We start from the raw sequence: 19,515 nt of genomic DNA on the forward strand, positions 1-19,515 counted from the left end.
TATAAGAGCAGAGTACATTTTCAGCAGTACATGCCTGCCAAACCTACTAAATGGGGGATCAAGGTATGGGAAGTTTGTGAATCAGACACTGGATATTGTGTAAACTTCGATGTTTACACAAGGAAAAAATATAATGGAAACAGACCATATGGATTGGGACATGATGTAGTATGGTTTCTTACTGAGCCATTTCACCATCAGCACCGACACCTCTATTTTGACTGTTTTTTTATTTCTTCAGTGGCTTTGGCAGAATATCTTGACCGTGTAAGTATTTACATGTGCAGAACTGTCATGGGTTTACCCTGTGAAATGAAAACAAAATTTAAAAGAAGAGGGGACATTTTATAAATGCTAAAGGAAAATTTATTAGCTACTGCTTTCAAAGACAAAAGACAGATTTTATTTCTGTCTACTGATGAACAACCTGGTGTTGGTGCTGAGGGGAAACTCCTGGTGAATATTTGTTATAACAAATATATGGGTGGGGTTGATAAATCCGACCAATATCAGGCATATTACCCAGTTGATCGACCTGGGAAGAAATGGTGGAGGTACATTTTGTGGTTTTTAGTTGATTCATATATTGTATATATAAAAAGCCACAAGGTACCTCTGCCAACAAAGGACTACGACCATTTAAAATTTTGGGTTGACATCACATCTCAGTTACGTGAGAGCTTTTCTTCTAGAAAACACAGAACTGGGAGAAAAGCAAAATTAACTGACTTTCATAAATATTGACTTTCATAAAGTCGAAAAAATAAATGGAAGAAAAAAGTTTGCAGCAAAAAAGAAAAAGGGTTGAGACTTTGTATATGTGTTCCTTTTGCAAAGTGCTCTTGTGTAAAGGGTGCTTTGGGCAATGTCATGACAGAAATATGTCATAACTATATTATTTTATCATATATTCCTTTTCATTTTATTACAAATAATATGTGAAAGTGAGAAACACATTAATATTCAGTATGTTGCACACCTGTATTCACCTTTGTCTCACTTGTTAATGAGCTTTTTTATTAGATGCATTGTGTTACATAAATGAATTCATTAAATTGTATAAGAGTACATAGCTAATGGTATATTGACCAGTAAAAGAGTTTTGTAATTTATTTTTATGAAAATATTTGAATGAAATATAGAGAAAGAATAAAATCTTGTACTGATTACACCTGTATTTTAATTAATTCAAATTAATGTACTTCATCTTGAAAAATGTAAAATTGTTGGCGGTTGACATCTGGGATAATTTTAGTAACAAATCAGACAGGTAAGATGGATTAAGAATATGAATTTTAGTGTTTATTCATAATGTTATTGTTTTTACATCTGTTAACTAAATTTACCTACCCATAAAAATAAAATTTAATCAGAAATATCAGCTAAAATTGCGTAACAATAAACCACTGGCATATAAGCACCCATTTGCAAAATTTCAAATCTGTATGTAGAAAATTAACAAAGTTACAAGCAAATATTGTGGATACCCCCTTTTGAACCTGAATAAATCAAAATTAATGTGAACAGATAAGCATTACATTCAACAAATTAATGTGAAAAGTTAAATTCCTTGAAGAACATGTAAAGTAATTTTTTTATGGTAAAAATCTGTCCTGATTTGAATTTGTATGTTGTGTTTTCAATAAGATTAATGCAGGTCCCTTTGGAATTGCATCAATCTTATTGAAGGCACAACATATACATTATCAAATGTCAAGACTGTAATGAAGATAACATAGGTCAAACAAAGTTTACTATAAGAAATAGACTTGACCGTTCACTGACAACAGATATGAGACCCCAGTACTAGACAGATTCCACTGAGTGGACATCTTTGTGAAAAATAAGTCCCCTAAATTCCAGGTCTTCCTACTCTATCTATGTTCAGTGAATACCACAGATGAAGCAAGATAAACAAAAAGAATAATTTCATACCAAAGTACAAACCCAGACTTAACAAACTTTAACAAAGTACATACACAAATAACTATTCACACACAAAACTCACTCTGACACTTAGCATGAGGAACCTACACAGCCAAAAACCTAAACTTTAGCCACTGGACTACACATAAACAGCTCCTGTCTATTCGCCCGCCAGACAGATTAAATTTGGAGTGTCTTGATTGTAACTAAACATGATCACTCAACTGTGTTGGCCTTCATTTTAGGTGCAAAATATACTGCCACATGACACTAACGCATGGATGTAGTGGGAAACATACAGAAGGTTCTAAACTTAATCACATCTTCATTGCCTACAAAACACTTGACAGAAAACATTCAGAGCGTTGATTGTTCAGTCAACTGTGTTAGCCTTAACTTACGACACTAAAGATTGTCACTTAATACTAACACACGGACGTAGCGGGAAACCTACAAAAATTTCTAAGACCAGTCATGTGACTATCCTCTACCAATCAAACCCTATTCGAAACATATACTAATTTGAGCCATGAATTCCCAATAATAATAGGGCAAGCTTCAAACACTAGTAAGAAGCAAAACAGCAGCAACATAAGCCACATCTCTCTATTTAAAATTTTTGAAAATCAGTATAAACTGTGAAACAGGTTAAACCTTTAAATATAATAATAAAAAAGATTTTAATTTTTCTCAGTGCATTTTCAACTTCTATTTTCCCTATATATATAATATGCAAAAAGAGACTGACAATAAATCCCAGACTTAAACAAAATAATATGTCCTGTAGTTGGTTTGTTTGACTGAACCCTTCAAGTGACTAAGACAAGTTTAGGATAAAAGACATATATATATATATTGCAATTGTGGCAGATACCAGTGTCAGGCAAATTGGCACCTGTGCCAGTGGTATGTAAAAGCACCCTGGTGTAATGCAAATAGCACCCGTACCACTGGCACGTAAAAGCACTCATAATACTCATAATTAGGGCATCCTAATACTGGAGTCTGGTGCAGCCTTCCAGCTTACCAGCCCAGTCAAACCATCCAACCCATGCCCCAGCATGGGCAACAGACGTTAAATGATGATGATGATGATGATATATATATGTATATATCCCATCATTATCATTGGGACAAATTGATGAGGGCTAATCTCAGGATCTTGAACCATATGGAAAAGATGACAAAGAACAGGGGTGGCTGACTCACTCACCTCAACAAACTGAGATATCTGAAAGTGCAGTGTGTGTATATGCACAACTGTCCTTTCCCATTTTACTCCTCAAGCCATTCCCATCACCCATCTTTCTAACTCCAGTATTCAACTGTTATTGTGAGCAAAACTGCACACTTTACCAGTATTTCCCTGATACACTTACCTTTCTCACTACCCAGAACCATTTCTTTTGATGTGTAACTGTCATTCTTAATTCTGTTGTCTCCACCCATTTTATAATGATCATCTTTGTGTACCATTCAATCATCTTTCCTTCTCCATCACCATATATCTCTCACTCTGTAACCTACTCAACCACACATCATTCATCTCTCTCTCTCTCTCTCTCTCTGTCTTTCTCTCATCCTCTGTGTGTGCACAGTATCATTATTACTATTCCTCTACTCTTCATTCCTTTCTGTACTCTCAGACTTCTCCTTTCCACTGCCTCCCTGCAACTTATGTATCAAAATATCACATGATGGTTGTAAATGAACTTTGTCATATAGGCAGTGTTATTCATTTCCAGTCTTCCATGAAAAACATGTCTGGCCATAAGGAAATATTACCTTGTTTGGAAACAGGTGAGGGTTGGAAAGCATTTGACTCTTGTAAATATGAAAAAGTAGATTTTAAATGATGGTGCGTGTGTGTATGAGTGTCAGAATATTTGAAGAAAGATCTTAAACTTGTAATTATATTTAAAAAATCTTAAAAAAACAGAATGATGCATATCTTTTGGAAGGAGTTTTTATAACATGCAAGCATTTTTGCTGTTTACAGCTTTTCAAACACATTTTATGGAGTAGTCCCTAAAGGGGAAGTTGATTTTAGTGGTGGTGTTGACTATTTCTATTTTAGTTTCAGATTTAGAATGCTTATAATATATTCTTTTGCCTTTTGTGGTTGATCATTTTCCCTCCTTTATTGTGGAAATTGGGAATATTTTGAATTTTCCACTTGTAATCATCCATAATCCTAGAAACCATAGCATCTTACTTTTGGCTGAATGAAACCATCCACTTCTACACCATTCATAAGATCTCAAAAAAAATAATCAAAGAGACATAAATTATCAACAATCAAAGACAATTACCAAATCTTGAATAACTTTTAACAAAGGTGAAATTCACTTTAGAAGAAAAAGTAAAGCAGGTAACAAAATGTGGAAACCTTTGTTGTGGCACATTTGAAATAATAGAACAGAGCAAAACCCCAAAATTCGAGTATGGAAAGGAATTGCAATACAAAATATCTCATTTATTGCATCGCTCGCCTGTAATGCACTGAGAATCACATTGAGTCAAACTGAATCAAACTACATTGGGTTGTGGTACTTAAGCAACAAATCAAAGATTCATCTCTTTGAAATGTTTCTTGTAGAGAACATCTAACAATTTGTACTTCTGGAAACCTCAAAATATTCCCTTTTTTCAAAATATATACATATGTGTATGTGTATGTATACACACTATGTATATACTATTTGCTTAAGTAAACATACACAATATTTACATGGTTATCTATAAGTACACACATAGTTATACATGTATAAATATTTAAATACATACATACATGTGTGTGTGTGTGTATGTAAATATATGTGTATACACACACACACACACACACACACGTATATTTACGTGTACATGCACAGGCATGGCTTGTGAGAAGTTTGCTTCCCAACCATGTTGTCCTGGGTTCAGTCCTACTGCATGCTACCTTGGGCAAGTGTGTTCTACTATAGCCTCGGGCTGACTAAAGCCTTGTGAGTGCATTTAGTAGTCAGGAACTGAAAAAAAAAGCACTTTGTATGTATGTATGTATGTATGTATGTATTTACATACGTACATACATTCATACATATAGACATAGTGCTTTTTTTAGTTCCTGACTACTAAATGCACTCACAAGGCTTTGGTCAGCCCGAGGCTGTAGTAGAACACATATATGTATGTACATTCAGGCTATAAATTTGACAGTTTGCATAAAAAGAAAAGGAAACACAATATCCTATCAAAAATAAAAGTATTTTAAAAATCAAAAAATATCATCTACATTATGGTGGGGCATGTAGCCTCAGTTTCCACCATAGCCACAAGACAGTTCTGGGTCCTGGCACATGTATTCCTCACTGTGTCTCTGGAATGATCTTTGAATACCTTCTTGATCTTGGTGTTTTAGGCAGAGCAGTTGGTGTATTTCTCCACTGCATCCACACGTGGGATTACAATGAGGGGAATTAGGAGGCCAGAAATTGGGGCTTGTGAAATCACAGCAATTCTCCAACAACCACTTCTGACTCTTTCCAGAGGATTGGTAAGGAGTTGAATCCTGCTACCACATATATGGCCTTCCAGCAGCAATCCTCTCCAGTCAGGGATTGACCACAGAATCGAGCAGCTTCATATAGCCATTTGAATTGAGCCTAAGGCCCGGTTCAAAGATATGAGGATGAACTCCGGCATGTGGATAGTCAGAGCACCTGCTGTGTCCCTTTCAACTCGCCATGGCTTCATAGTCTCCATTGCAAGTGTTCGTGTCATGTCTTACAGCCTTTACAGTGTTCACAGAGCATTGAGCATCAGTCATGATGTCAGCATTTTGATATCCACCATGAATCATCATGATACAGGTAACTCTTTTCCAATATTCAGATGGCTTCCAGTCCTCCATGTCAGCTAACTTTTCCTCAACTACAACTTTAATCTTTATGCTCTCCAATACCATTTTTACTGTTTACCAATACACTGAGCTATTCCTGAAAAAAGGAGATAAAAATCATCAAATTTATCTCAAAACAGTTCGTGTATATCTGTGTGTGTGTGTGTGTGTTTGTGTCTGTGTTTGTCTTCCACTACTACTTGGCAACCTGTGTAAGTGCGTTTACATCTCTGTAATTTAGCAATTCAGTGATAGGGACTGATAAAATAAGTACCAAGCTTAAAGAGATATGTTCTGGAGTTGATTCATTCAACTAAAATTCTACAAGGTAGTGCCCCAGGAAGGCTGTAGTCTAACAGTTCAAATAAGTAATAGATTAAAGATAAAGACATGAAGATATACATACATTTTTTTGTTGTGTCTGGGGAGAGTCATTCTCTTTTAGTGCCTTATTATTTAACACACTTACCGGTAAAGTTTCCACTCATTTACTTATTTATTTTTCCTAAAATTTTTGTTGCGTCATGCAATCTTTTCAATAGAATGTAGCTCAGATAACAGACAGAGTTAATGACTGTTGGAAAGGTTGCAAGACGCAACAAAAATTTTAAGAAAAATAAATAAGTAAATGAGTGGAAACTTTACTGGTGAGTGTGTTAAATAATAAGTCACTAAAAGAGAATGACTCTCCCTTCACACAATAAAATATGCTTCAACACTCGAACTCACATAAAGAATCTTGCAAACCAAATCCAAAAATGAAAAGAAATATACATATTTTGTGAGCAAAATGCACAATAGAGGTGTCAGTATACTATAAGTTAATTTTGTTAAGTTAGCTAGTTATGTTTAAGTGGAAGGATTCTTTTAGAAATTAAACAATCTTAAGAGTTGATGTCTACATCAGAATTTGCTCTGATTTCTTCAATTAAGTAAAATTTTAAGTAAAAAATTTTAAAGTCCTTCTGCTGTCCAAAGCCTGCTTTCTTTTTATTTTCTGTGTATGCCTGTGCAGTGGCTACAATACTCCATTGTAGTTTTAAAATAATACTCTTAGACCTTAAATTTGATTTATATATCCTTTTAGTGAAATTGCTTACATAATGTTTTGTTATTAAATGTATATTTGTGCATATAGCAGCCCTTAAATGGGTTTGATGTGGAGCTTGTATAATTTCAAATGTCATTTTATTTTTGTTACATTGCATTTGTATATTACATTGCATAAGAGTTACTTACCTTCTAAGTAACAAAGAATGGTTGTTCTATAGTTACAGGTAGGGGTGATTATTTGAGTTTGTGAGATTCCTGTAAACTTGTATTTTTCCAAACTGTTAATTAGGTTTTTGTTCCTTAATGTTTCTAATACTATTACTACTTGTAGTCAGGTCAGAGATTTCATTACCAGTTGATGAGACTTGCTACTGTAAATCAGTACTATTTGTTCCATGGTCAAATGATCAGTGACTAACCCAGCTCTCCTACTTGAGTAGGTTGCCATTCTTGTGAGGAAAGTATCTGGACACCTAGCTGGACTAAAAACAAGACCTATGCAAGAGTGGATACCCTTCCTGTGGGCCAACGACCATTCATTTGGGAAAGGCAATGGCAAACCACCCTAACATCCTTGCTACGAAAACATTATGAGAAAATCAGGCTTCATTTGATGGGAGAACTCACACTTAATCAGGAAGATTTTTGTTGTAGTGTCATCAGTGCACTGCAAAAGTGTACAGTACATGACAATGAGGACTATTACAACTACTACGTTTAGTTCTGGTGTTAGTGCTTATGATATTATTTTTAAGATTGCTCTTTTTGACTGTTGGATATATGGAAATTTTTCAATCTGAAAATGTAGTGTTAGCTTTCCTAATTTTGGGTTTTGTGCAAGCAAAGTTTATTTCACTCATTTCTTTTTTAGAATAGCCAAAGTTATGATATCTCAAGTAGTTATTTCGTAGCTTTTACTTCCATGTTAGGTATTCTATAGGTCAACCCTAGTTAAGCTGTTCAAAAAAGCATTGAATGCTGAGATAATGTGTCATACTGGTTAGCAGTTACACATCAATGCCTGCAGCTAAAAACAGGATGCTTATGGCCAAAACCTATAGGCTCATGTCATGCTTGAATGTGATGTATAAATTATACACAGGCTTCTTGAATACATTCCTCCTGGATCACTCTGAAATATCTAATGGTTGAAGAGCAAGCTGAAAAAAAGAAAGGAATTTGTGACTGCACCACACAACTCCTCATCAAAAAAACAGTCTTTAAGGAACACCACTAAAACCTGCTGGATATATGGCTAGACTATAGCAAGATGTTTTACTCTGTTGCATATTCAAAGATAAGAAAATCACTATACCTTACTAAAGTTCCAACTGCTAGAGTCAATACCATTAAGTCTCTGGCAACAACATGGGCTATAGAACTGTCTTTGAGAATTGAGACTGCTACTATAATCACTAACAGACTTAGGCTGTCAATAGGAATACTTCAGGGTAACAGTTGATCTGCAATGCTTTTTGCCTTAGAAGGACTAGGGTTAGGGTTGTCAGCCCTGTTAAGGAAATACAAAGGCTACCTGGTAGAATCTGTAGACTAGAAATATTGATTTCAGCCACACCATTTTGTTGATGACCTTAAGCTGTTCTTGAGTAATACTCATGACACCAAAAAGTGGTTAAAACTGATGACAGCTTTCTCATGGGACATAGAAATGAAGTTTGATCAGAACGAGCATCATATTTGATAGTTAAGTGAGAAAAGAACATCAACCAAAAAAGGAATATGGATATCAAAGATCTATCTCTCCTATCATCAGTGATGAATGTTAAGAATACCTTGAAACTGAAGAGAATATTTCATATGTTGGTGCTGTGAGTAAAGCTAGAGTAGCCAATTACTTCAGCAGACTTTGGAAAATATGGAAGTTAATGCTGTCTGCATCTAATATAACCATATTCCATCATGCTTTCATGATGCCGGGCTAGTACCAAAAATAAACTCTCTTAAATGCTTGTGTAGCTCATCAACAGCTTTTGTTACAAAAAAGATGATTAGCAAGGGAGATGGTTGCTCTAAAAATATAGTAGCTATGGTAAGAACAGACTGGGAAAACTTCATTTCACTACTGCCACTGCTAGCAACAAGGTCTTTTCTATCAGAGTTAAGAGCATACTATATGACATTTGTATTAGAACCGTAATGCTACATGTAGTGAGACATGTGCTTTGATTGCTTAGGACTTGAGATGAGAAAGAAATGATGCTTGCACAGTCCATTGGATGTGTAATGTAAGTGTACATTGCTCATATGAACATGGGAACAACTCATATGAACAACTATACAAAGAAGTGCTGATTGCTTAATGTGAATGAAATTTGCAGAAAAGGAAACCCAAGAAGACATGGCACAAAGTGATGAAGGCTTATCTGAGGGCCTAATACCTCACAGAGATGACATAAGAGTGGGATGACTGGCAATATACAGTATTCTAGATTTGTCCACTTCAGTGGAAGTATAATGTGTGTATATATGCATAGCTGTCCCCATCACCCAAGTTCCCTGTCAAGGCAACCCCACTATCCATCTTTCTAATCTGTGTTAGTCAGCTGCTGTAATTAAATGTAAGCAGAACTGCATAATTCACCAGCTTTTCCCTGATACTTTTCCTTTTTAATACCTCAAACAATTTCACTTGTTATCCATTCTTCCCTCTTAATACTGCCATCTCCACTCCTATTTTACATTGATCACCCTCAACTACGGGTCTTCTCTCACTTCCTCTCATCCTCCACCTGTTTATTGTACTATTATTATTCTGCTGCCCTTCACCCCACTCCTTTTTCTGCACTATTAGTCATTTCCTACTTTCCTCCCACCTCCCCAACTCTTTTGTATCATTAGCTACCCTCGGTCATTCACTACATCCACCCCATTAATCTCATGCAATTTTTTCAGTTGTCACCTACTCTTTCCTACCTTGTCTAATTATCATTCTTCATCACCTGTTCTTCATTATATTTGCTCACTCCCATTTATAACTGCCTCTCATGCTCCCATACACTGTTACAACCTTTACTCACCTCTTACCTTGCACATCCACCCTGACACCTCCTCACCATTATTTTATCTCTTTCTAGCTCTACCGCAATCACTCTTGTTGTCTCTCTTCTTTAATGTGAGTGACCATGTTACTCCCCTAAAGAAAGAAACCTATTCTGGCCCCTTCTCACATCCTTTTAATCCATCGCCTTGCATAAAGCCATCTCCCTCTCAACTGTATTTCCACTTAATTGAAAAGGATCTTAGTCTTGCAAGCTGCATGGTGACCTCACTAGTGCTGGTGCCATGAGAAACACATCCAATATACTCTATAAAGTAGTTAGGAAGTGCATCTAGTGATAGATAAAATGCTAAAACAGACATTGGACTCAAAGTTGTTGGATCTTGCCAAACTGTCATACCTATACCAACAAAGAACATAAGTGTTAATATGGTGATGATGATGGTGGTGGTGGTGGTGGTGGTGATGATACATAACCTATAGATTTATTGCTGTAAAAATGTACTGATCAGTGTACAGGAAAGGTGCTGAAGAGAGAAAGAGCATAAAAGAAGTAAAATAATGAATTCAAGAGTATAAGTGAGTATATTGAATTCTATCCTAGTGGAATATTTGCACTCTTAATTTCTTAGAAAATAGCAAATTTTTGTGACATTTTTAATCTGAATGTAAAGCATTAAAAAAAAACATGTCATTTGATATGGTGTTGTATATCAGGACAATTAATCATTACCCCCCTCCCCCAATGACAACTACTCCCAGGACAATTATCCCCCTTGGTTAATTACTCCCTCTCCAATATATTAAGAAGTTTTAAATCATCATCTGGGGTAATTGTCCTTGGTGGGTTATTTATTGTCCATGGCAGGGTAAATGTCCTAGATTTATGGTGTCTAGATGACAAGTAAGGCAACTTGTAATTAAACATTCTTTACTCTACATTAGCACCACAGAGATTGCCATATTCCTAACCACCAGGATAAATTTTCAATCCCTCTTCAACTCACATCATCATCATCATCATCATAATTTAGTATCTGTTTTCCATGCTGGCATGGGTTGGACAGTTTGACTGGAACTAGTAAGCCAGAAAACCACCAGGCTCCAGTCTTTTTTTGGTTGATTTCTATTGCTGGATGCCCTTCCTAATACCAACCACCCCAGAGTGTACCGGTTGCCTTGTATGTGTCACCAGCATGGATGCTTTTTATGTGCTAGTGGCACAGGTGCCTTTTACATGTCAATGGCACGGATGCCTTTTGTGTCACCAGCATTGGCCACAACTACATTTTCACTAAGCTTTACGAGTCTTCTCAAGCACAGCAAATCACCAACTGTCTTGGTCACTTGTCATCACCTCCATGAGACTCAACATCCAAAGATCATATTTCACCACCTCACCCCATGTCTTCATGGATCTACCTCCACAGTTAGAGATGTAGACAAATATTGTATTAAACTTCAGCAAATTAGTACCATATCCAGCCTATTCTATTTGAGGGCTACTTATCAAGGAAAACAATAACCTACAATAAGGAATGCTTCACTGATGATAAATCTAGGAATATTTTGTTGAATTTGGCATATTATGCTCCATTTCTCAAAGAAAGTGCATCAACCAAAAATGCTAATTTTAATCTGATTAATAATCATTATTTCTTTTACTTTTATTACTAGTATCCTAAACTGCTGGAAATTGTATACATACTCTCTCATCATAATGTTTCTTTCTCTTTCCCTCCCTCTTTCTTTCTCTCCTCTCTCTTCCCCCCTCTCTCTTGTTCTATCTCTTGCATTCTCTTTATTGTTCCATTTATATATCTAATCTCTCAACAGTTCCATCTGTGTAAATTCTTACTCTTCCCAGAACACAATAGAATGTTAAAACATGCTGTAAAGTGGTTTGTGATAGGTAGGGCATCCAACAATCAAAACATTGAAAATGTTGCAGTCTTATCAATGAAAATCCTTAATAACCCATTCGGTATGACATCATGTTAGGGCTACACAATATAGTAAAGTGGGGAGGTAAGAACATCTGCCTATGTGTGAGAATTCTTCAACTACCATCAAACAATTGCACCAACTCTCTACCTTTCAGATGCAGAAAATAGACACCAAATAACCAAAACATTACCAGAAACTCCTCTCTCCCTCACAAGTGTAAAACATCAGGGCTGCCACCATCAATGTTGGCATAATAAAAGGTAGGTTTGGAGAGATTGTAGAGTGGAGGAAAGTAATCGTGTGTTGTGTACAAGAGGGGAAATGCTGGGGAGCCTAACAGACTCATCATGGGTAAGAAATACAGGGACAAATTATACTTAGTGGGTAACAGCTCTGGAATTGTTAAAGTAAACATATTGTTGGCAGAGAAAAGTATAAAGTAATTGAGGTTGTCAGGTTATGTGACAGAATAATAAAGCTTAGAGCAGTCATAGACAATTTAGCTACTTCTTTGCTGAACACTTCCTTTGTGGTGATGCTGTAAACTAATTCTTGCATAGAATAGTCAATGGCATTGACTTCATGATAATGTTGGTGAGGGTGACTTAGATATGAGATAAAGCTGCCACTGGCAAGTCATAGACAATAGAACAGCAACAGTGATCTCTGCATGTGCACTACAATCAAAATTGACTGATGAACTAAAAGAATTATGTGTGAGGCTCTCTCTCACTGATTTCCTCACTAACAGACAAGTGATACTTTAATATCATAGCTGATGATTTTAATGGGTATGCTGGACAACACATTGATGGCTATATTGATATACATGGAAACCATGTTTATAGTATACAGAATGAAGAGGGTTCATGATGCTTTAGAGTACTGTGATTCAAATGACCTATTTGCAACACTGACTTGAAAACCTGATGAGGTGGGTGATGGTTGTCTAATCAGTCAAACTTGCAAACCATATAGGCATTGTACCTATCCAGAAACAGATAGATGAATCCCTGGAAATATACTACTTGACATCAACTAGTGATTAGTAACATCAGCTTAGCAAGATTTAGATGGATTCAAGAGACAATGTGCAGAAGAAAGTCATGGAAGCTGACAAATCCCTCTGATGGGTTTTGATTCAAAGAAATATTAAGTAGTACCTTTCTCAATTAAGCAGAGGACATAAAAATCTGTAACATAAAAGACAACTGAAAAGTTTGTACATGACAATCGACTGTGAACTACAACTCAGATTTGTAGCTGGAGCAAAATTCCAGTTAAATGAAAAGTAACATGATCGAGTAATGGTTTAACAGATAGAGACATAAAAGCTAATTGGAAAGAATGAAATAAAATGAAAAGAGGCTTGATGTTAGGTATATTTTGCTAGGAGAGATATAGGAAGTAAGATATTTACTAATGTTCTGCAACTAGGTCTAGATGAATTTCTTCTGAAAGCAGCTCCACCTCTGTTTACTATTCACCCATGTAGATATGACCACTTCTACCCTATGCTTTTATCCATTATTCACACTCTTTCAATCTTACACATCCTTGCTGATATTTCTATTTCCATGCTCTTTTCTATTCACTTTACTACACTCTCTGAGTGGTTGGCGTTAGGAAGGGCATCCAGCTGTAGAAACTCTGCCAAATTTAGATTGGAGCCTGGTGTTGCCATCCGGTTTCACCAGTCCTCAGTCAAATCGTCCAACCCATGCTAGCATGGAAAGCGGACGTTAAATGATGATGATGATGATGATGATGATTGGTTATGTTCTGGCGCCTCACCCCCACCACATTTACCTCTCTTTGTAGCTCCATTCCAGTCATCCTCACCCGCACATGCAGACTACAACTTTATTTGCAACAAACCTGTCCCTACTCCTATTAACATTTTGCATAAAGCAGCCATTCTATTTCCTATTCTTTTCTTCAAAGAAAGGAACTCTTTAGTCTTGCAAGTTACAAGACAACCTCACTGTACTGGTGTTACAAAAACATGCACACAGAACACTCTTTAAAATGGTTGGTGTTAGGAAGGGCTTCCAGCCTTAGAAGCTATGCCAAAACTGAGACATTTGAAGCACAATGTTATCCTCTGATCCACTAAATCTTAAGCAACCATCCAACCCATGCCAGCATAAAAAGTGGGTACAAAAATGATGATGAGCTGTGGAAACCAGGTATAGAAATGATGCCACAAAATAAAGTTAGCAACAATTTTGGCTTAGAATTGTCCAGGTAGATTTTCTATTATGGCTCAACTCTCCCCCTCCCCTCCTGTTTATTATAGTTCTCAAGGCTGTAACTCAGAAGTTTTAAGACTAGCTGTCTGTGATGAACTTCAGTATACAGTAATTACTTGCCATATCATGGTTCACCTATTGTGCCCTCAGTACATCATGGATTTTTCTAATATATGCAAATTTATATCGCGGACTCTCTAGTATATCGCAGGTTTCTGTGGCCGATACACATTTATAGTATTTTAGATTATAATTATTTCTGTGGTAAAAATAAGCATTTTCATACCTATAAATTAATAAATAAAAATACAGTCGAGGGATTACTGTATTGATAATCTAGGTCTCTTTGTTCAGTTTGATAAAAGTGTTTGAGAATAAACTGTAATCTGGAAGCACTTATTCCTCTTATACACAGACTTTTTTCAACTCATGTCTACACTAGTTTTTATCAACTAGGATCAGAACTACTTGAAGTAATCTCACTGAAGACAAATGTTAGCAGGAAAGAAGACAAACTACAATCTGGGAAGTAGCCATGCTCAGCATACAGAAAAGAAGTTAGAGGAAGTTGCAGGCTCAACTAAGAAGGACTTTGTATGTAGTTGATGGTTATGAGTCATTAGTAGTAAAAGTATACATAAAATTATTTTTTTAAATACTTAGGAAACTCCTTAGAAGTAGTTGATATCTTCTGTTATCCAAGTAACCAAATTAACAGTGGAGGACAGTATTCTGAAAGTATAGTAAAAACAGAGTGGAAAAAATATTCAGTGAACTTTTACCTGTGCCAGTAGCAAAGGAGTTCTCTCTCTAAGTGAAGGGCAGATTGTATGGTGGTTGGGTACAAGTGCATGATAGTGAAACATGGACAGTGATTGTGAGGATTGGAAAGAAATTAATAAAGCATGCTTTGTAATGGTGGGGGAAAGCAGAACACATGAGCTGAAAAGTATTTGTATATAAGAGAAGATTAAACTGGCATGGACATGTAATGCATATAAAGTTTGACTGGCGGGTAAAGAAGTGCCATATTATGCAAGGAATTTGTTGAAGAGAAAAGCATGGGCAGAAGTGTTGAAGCCTGACCTTATGAACATGATGTCAAATGACTGCAATTGCTGAGATGCAGTACTAGATTTGTCGAACTCTGCTTGCATAGCAGAGCAAAAGATTATGATAATATGTGTGTGTATACATCATCTTCATCATCATTACTTTTAACACGCACTTTTCCATGTTTGGACAGGTTCAAGACGTCTTCTCCAATTCAGCATCCTGCCACTTGTTTTCTTTTGTGACCTGTGTAAGGTTCAGCTTTCATTACTTCTACTCATGTCTTCCTCAATTTCCTTTTCCTTAGTTTTCTTCAACATGGATCTCCTGATATTTCTTTACCGAATTGTCATCATCTATACACATTACAGGTCCATACAAATGACTTACAGATGTGATGACATGGACTTTAATTGTCCCAGAGGACACCATTTTAACAAGTTTCAATTTAACTAATATATTTACTAATATACTATATCTTGCCCTTATAGTAGACCTGCACTTAGCTTTGGAAGAAGACATCTATAGTTCTGATGGGAAAACATATAGACACATAAAGGAAGTAGTCAGGACACAATAATTGCATCCTTCTATGCTACCTTTATAATGATATTCCTATAGAAAAAAATTACACCACAAAATGAGATTATACCAAAAACTTTACAAATATGTCACAGAGAAGTGGGAATACTCTGTGACTGCTTTATTTTTTGAAATACAAACATTTCATCTTCTCTCAACTATTAGATTCACAATGAAAAGTGTAGTGGGTGCCTTTTATGTGTTACTGGCACTAACCATGACTACAATTTCACTTGGCTTGACATGTCGTCTTAAGCACAGCAAATTGCCAAAGGTCTTGTTTAGTTGACTTGTCATTACCTTCACGAGACCCAATGAAAAAAGATCATGCTTCACCACCTCGTATCATGTCTTCTTGGGTTATTCTCTTCCACAAGTTCCCTCCACAGTTAGAGATCAGCACTTCTTTACATGTACACACACACACACACACATATATATATCATCATCATTTAATGTTCATTTTGCATGCTGGTATGGGTTGGCCAGAGCTGGTAAGGCCAGGGGCCATACGAGACTCCATTGTCTGTTTTGGCTTGGTTTCTACAGCTGGATGCCCTTCCTAACATCAACAATTCTCTAGATTGTACTGGTTGCTTTTTATGTGGCACCAGCACCAGTGCTTTTAACAAAGCACTAGCATAAGTTCTTATTGTGTAGCACCAGTATCAATTCTGATTTGTTGGATGGATCTTCTTCCATCAAAATTTCTCAGTAATTTATGTTCCAGATATCATTAATAAGGTTATACTAAATTCTTCACTGATTTCAAAATTAACTAAATGAAAGGCTGTGTATTTCAATAAAAATGTGGTAGCAAAAGGGTTAAGTTGTGTCCTATCCTTATCCACTTGTACTTCAGGATCTGGTCTTCCACTTGCACCTGCACCCCCATCCCCAAACTTCTGCCACAGCTCTTTATTTCTTATTTCAGGCTGCTAATCTGAAGAATTTCCCTGGTGGTTAGAAGAGGTGTCAGCCCTGCAACTTCCTCATGGATTTTGTTGTACCATGTCATATATTTCTCCAAGGGAAGACCTTTCTCCTTGACATCGTATTAGCTTTGAACCATCATCAATGTTTCTGTGTGTGTGTGTGTGTATATGTGTGTATGTGTGTGTGTATGTATGTGTGTGTGTGTGTGTGTGTGTATATCTCATTCCTCTAGCAGTTGATTTGTTAGACTCTGACGAAGACAGCATTGCAGTAGTTGTTCACTATATTTTCACTAGTCTTATACTAGCTTAAAAGCTGCCGGATAGGGTGGCTTTTAAGTTATCTCCTGTGGAGGGCTCTTCATTGGACCTTGGGCCCAACAACGACACTTCATGCATTGATTACATGTTAAATTTTATTAAACTTGACCAATATTTTTCAAGCAATGAACAATTTTCATCAAGTGATATAATTTGTTGACTTGGAACTTATTGCAAACCTGCATGGTAAACAACATTTTTTTTGTCTTCCCATTCAGGGGTCAGTACAATTTTTTTTCTGTCCCCACCATGCCACCACAATTGTCATACACACCATTCAGACTTCTTGTGTCACCACCATCAATACCTTTGACTTTGTTGCCTTCCCCTCCACCACCATCACCACTGTCTTTCACCTCATTTACTATCACCATTGTCCCTGACTGCTTCAGCTACCACCACCACTACCACCATCATACCATTGCCTCTGCCTCTATTACAACTACAGCTCATACTATTACTATCACCCCAATGCCATCACAACCATCAGTCTACTACTGTCTCAATGCTTACTATTACTCTCACCCCAACATGAGCAGTAGTAGGAATGTCAGTGAATTGTGAGAGAGGGGGTCAAAGTGTGACACACTGACACACAGAAATTAGTTATCGTATTTATTATATTAGATATATATATATATATATATATATATATATATATATATATATATATATATATATATATATATATATATATATATATATATGGGGTCTGATAAAAAAATATCCAGACAGTTACCATAGTAATGGAGCTAAAGCACACACACAAAGCCGCTTGGCAAAGATTGAGCTTGAACTCTGCTGTGCACATGCACCAAGTTTTAACATTCTAGCTCACTTCTGCTGTTTACAGCAGTGCTTAGAAGGAAGGTGTGTAGTGTGTGATTGTTGCATTGACCATAACAGAGAAAGTTGTCATGGTGATACCTGCTCAGAGGCCTACACAAAGTTGCAGAAAGTGTATGAGCTGCACACTAGTGTAAGAGTGTTTCAGACATTTCCATGATGGCCAAAAAGATGTTGATATTGACGAACATTCTAGGTGACCCACAACCAGAAGAACTGAGAAAAGCCTTGCAGATGTGTGTGCAGCTGTGAAGTGAAATCGTCGAATTACCATCCACACACACACACACACACACACACACACACACACACACACACACACACACACACACACACACACACACACACACACACACAAAAGCTCTATAGCCATCACTTCCAAGCAGCTGTGACTTGGTAGGATACATAATGTTTGAACTAACTGCCTTAGGTTTTTGTGTAGTCATGAGCATACACTAAGGCCCTTTCTGTGATTCCTTGGCCCAACAGAACACAGAAAATATGGCAGATGGAGGGAAAGAAGCCACTTTTAGCACTCAGCTGGTACTCATTTCAGCTGGGTAAACTGGAACAACATCAATACTCTACCCAATGAATGAGGCTCACAACTTTATATTCAAGAGATAACATTCTAACTAACTCATAGTCCATGCACCTTTGCATGTGTGTGTGTCTATGTGTGATTTTGTTTGTAAATACGCTTGTGTATGCATATGTTAAGTTGTTTAAGTACAGATGAACTCTGATTGAGCAAATGTATCATCAAAGATATCTCAGTCATGTCGCTAAGCACAGGCATAGCTCTATGGTAAGGAGTTAGCTTCCTAACCACATGGTTCCAGATTCAGTCCCTCTGCATGGTACCTTGACCAAGTGTTTTGTGCTATAGCCCCAAACCAACTAAAGTCTTGTGAGTGAATTTTGTTGACAGAAACTGAAAGAGGACCATCATGTATATGTATGTGTCTAAATATGTGTGTGTATGTGTCTTTTTGTTTATTTGTCCCATTATCATTACTTGACAACTAGTTTGTTTATTTCCCTGTGATTTAACAAAGTAACCAGCTTAAAAATAAGTACTGGGATTGATTCGTTCACCTAAACCCTTCAAAGTGTTGCAAAGCATAGCCACAGTCCAATGACTGAAACAAATCGTGTTAAAGGTATCAGGTTTACATTATCTGTGTTCTCTCTCTCTCTCTATCTCTCTCTCTCTCTCTTCCCCCCTCTCTCATATAATTTTTTTAGGTGATAGCATCATATTTGAGGGATATTTAACTTCTAACTGGCCTAACAATCAGTTAAAGGTTCATCCAATTTCTTGGTATATACTTTTGTGTATTTATATATATCTTAATATATAAAGCTGAAGTTGTGTGTCTGTGTGAAGCCTTTTTAAAAGTTTATAGAAATCCACATTTTCCACTTTTTCGTAAAAAATTTTACATCAATGGAATTTTCTCGATGTTAACTTTCCAGTGCAGTAATTAGATTTTTAAAATTCCGTTTACTTTGTGTGATTTAAGGGAGATTTGGCTGTTGTTACTAGCAACTTTTATATTTCTTCCCTTCTACCTGGAACAGCGTTCTTACACACGCGCTCAACAGAGAGAGAAAGTGATACAACGTCATAGATTAAACTTTCTTCTCAGTATTCTTTACCTATTTTTTATAACATTGATACGTAAAAACTCACACAAC

At 36.4% G+C, this 19,515-nt stretch overlaps 1 protein-coding gene across 1 annotated transcript in view; it reads left to right on the forward strand.

Moving 5' to 3' along the window:
* Nucleotides 1-19,515, forward strand: part of LOC106880785 (uncharacterized) — a 52,262-nt gene that overhangs the window by 2,375 nt on the left and 30,372 nt on the right. Inside the window, exons 4-5 of the mRNA XM_052973484.1 lie at nt 5,327-5,461; nt 7,191-7,194. Coding sequence (XP_052829444.1) covers nt 5,327-5,461; nt 7,191-7,194 — 139 coding nt within the window. The remainder of the gene's footprint in view (nt 1-5,326; nt 5,462-7,190; nt 7,195-19,515) is intronic.

Source organism: Octopus bimaculoides, chromosome 16 (genome assembly GCF_001194135.2).
Source record: "Octopus bimaculoides isolate UCB-OBI-ISO-001 chromosome 16, ASM119413v2, whole genome shotgun sequence".
NCBI classification, from domain to species: domain Eukaryota; kingdom Metazoa; phylum Mollusca; class Cephalopoda; order Octopoda; family Octopodidae; genus Octopus; species Octopus bimaculoides.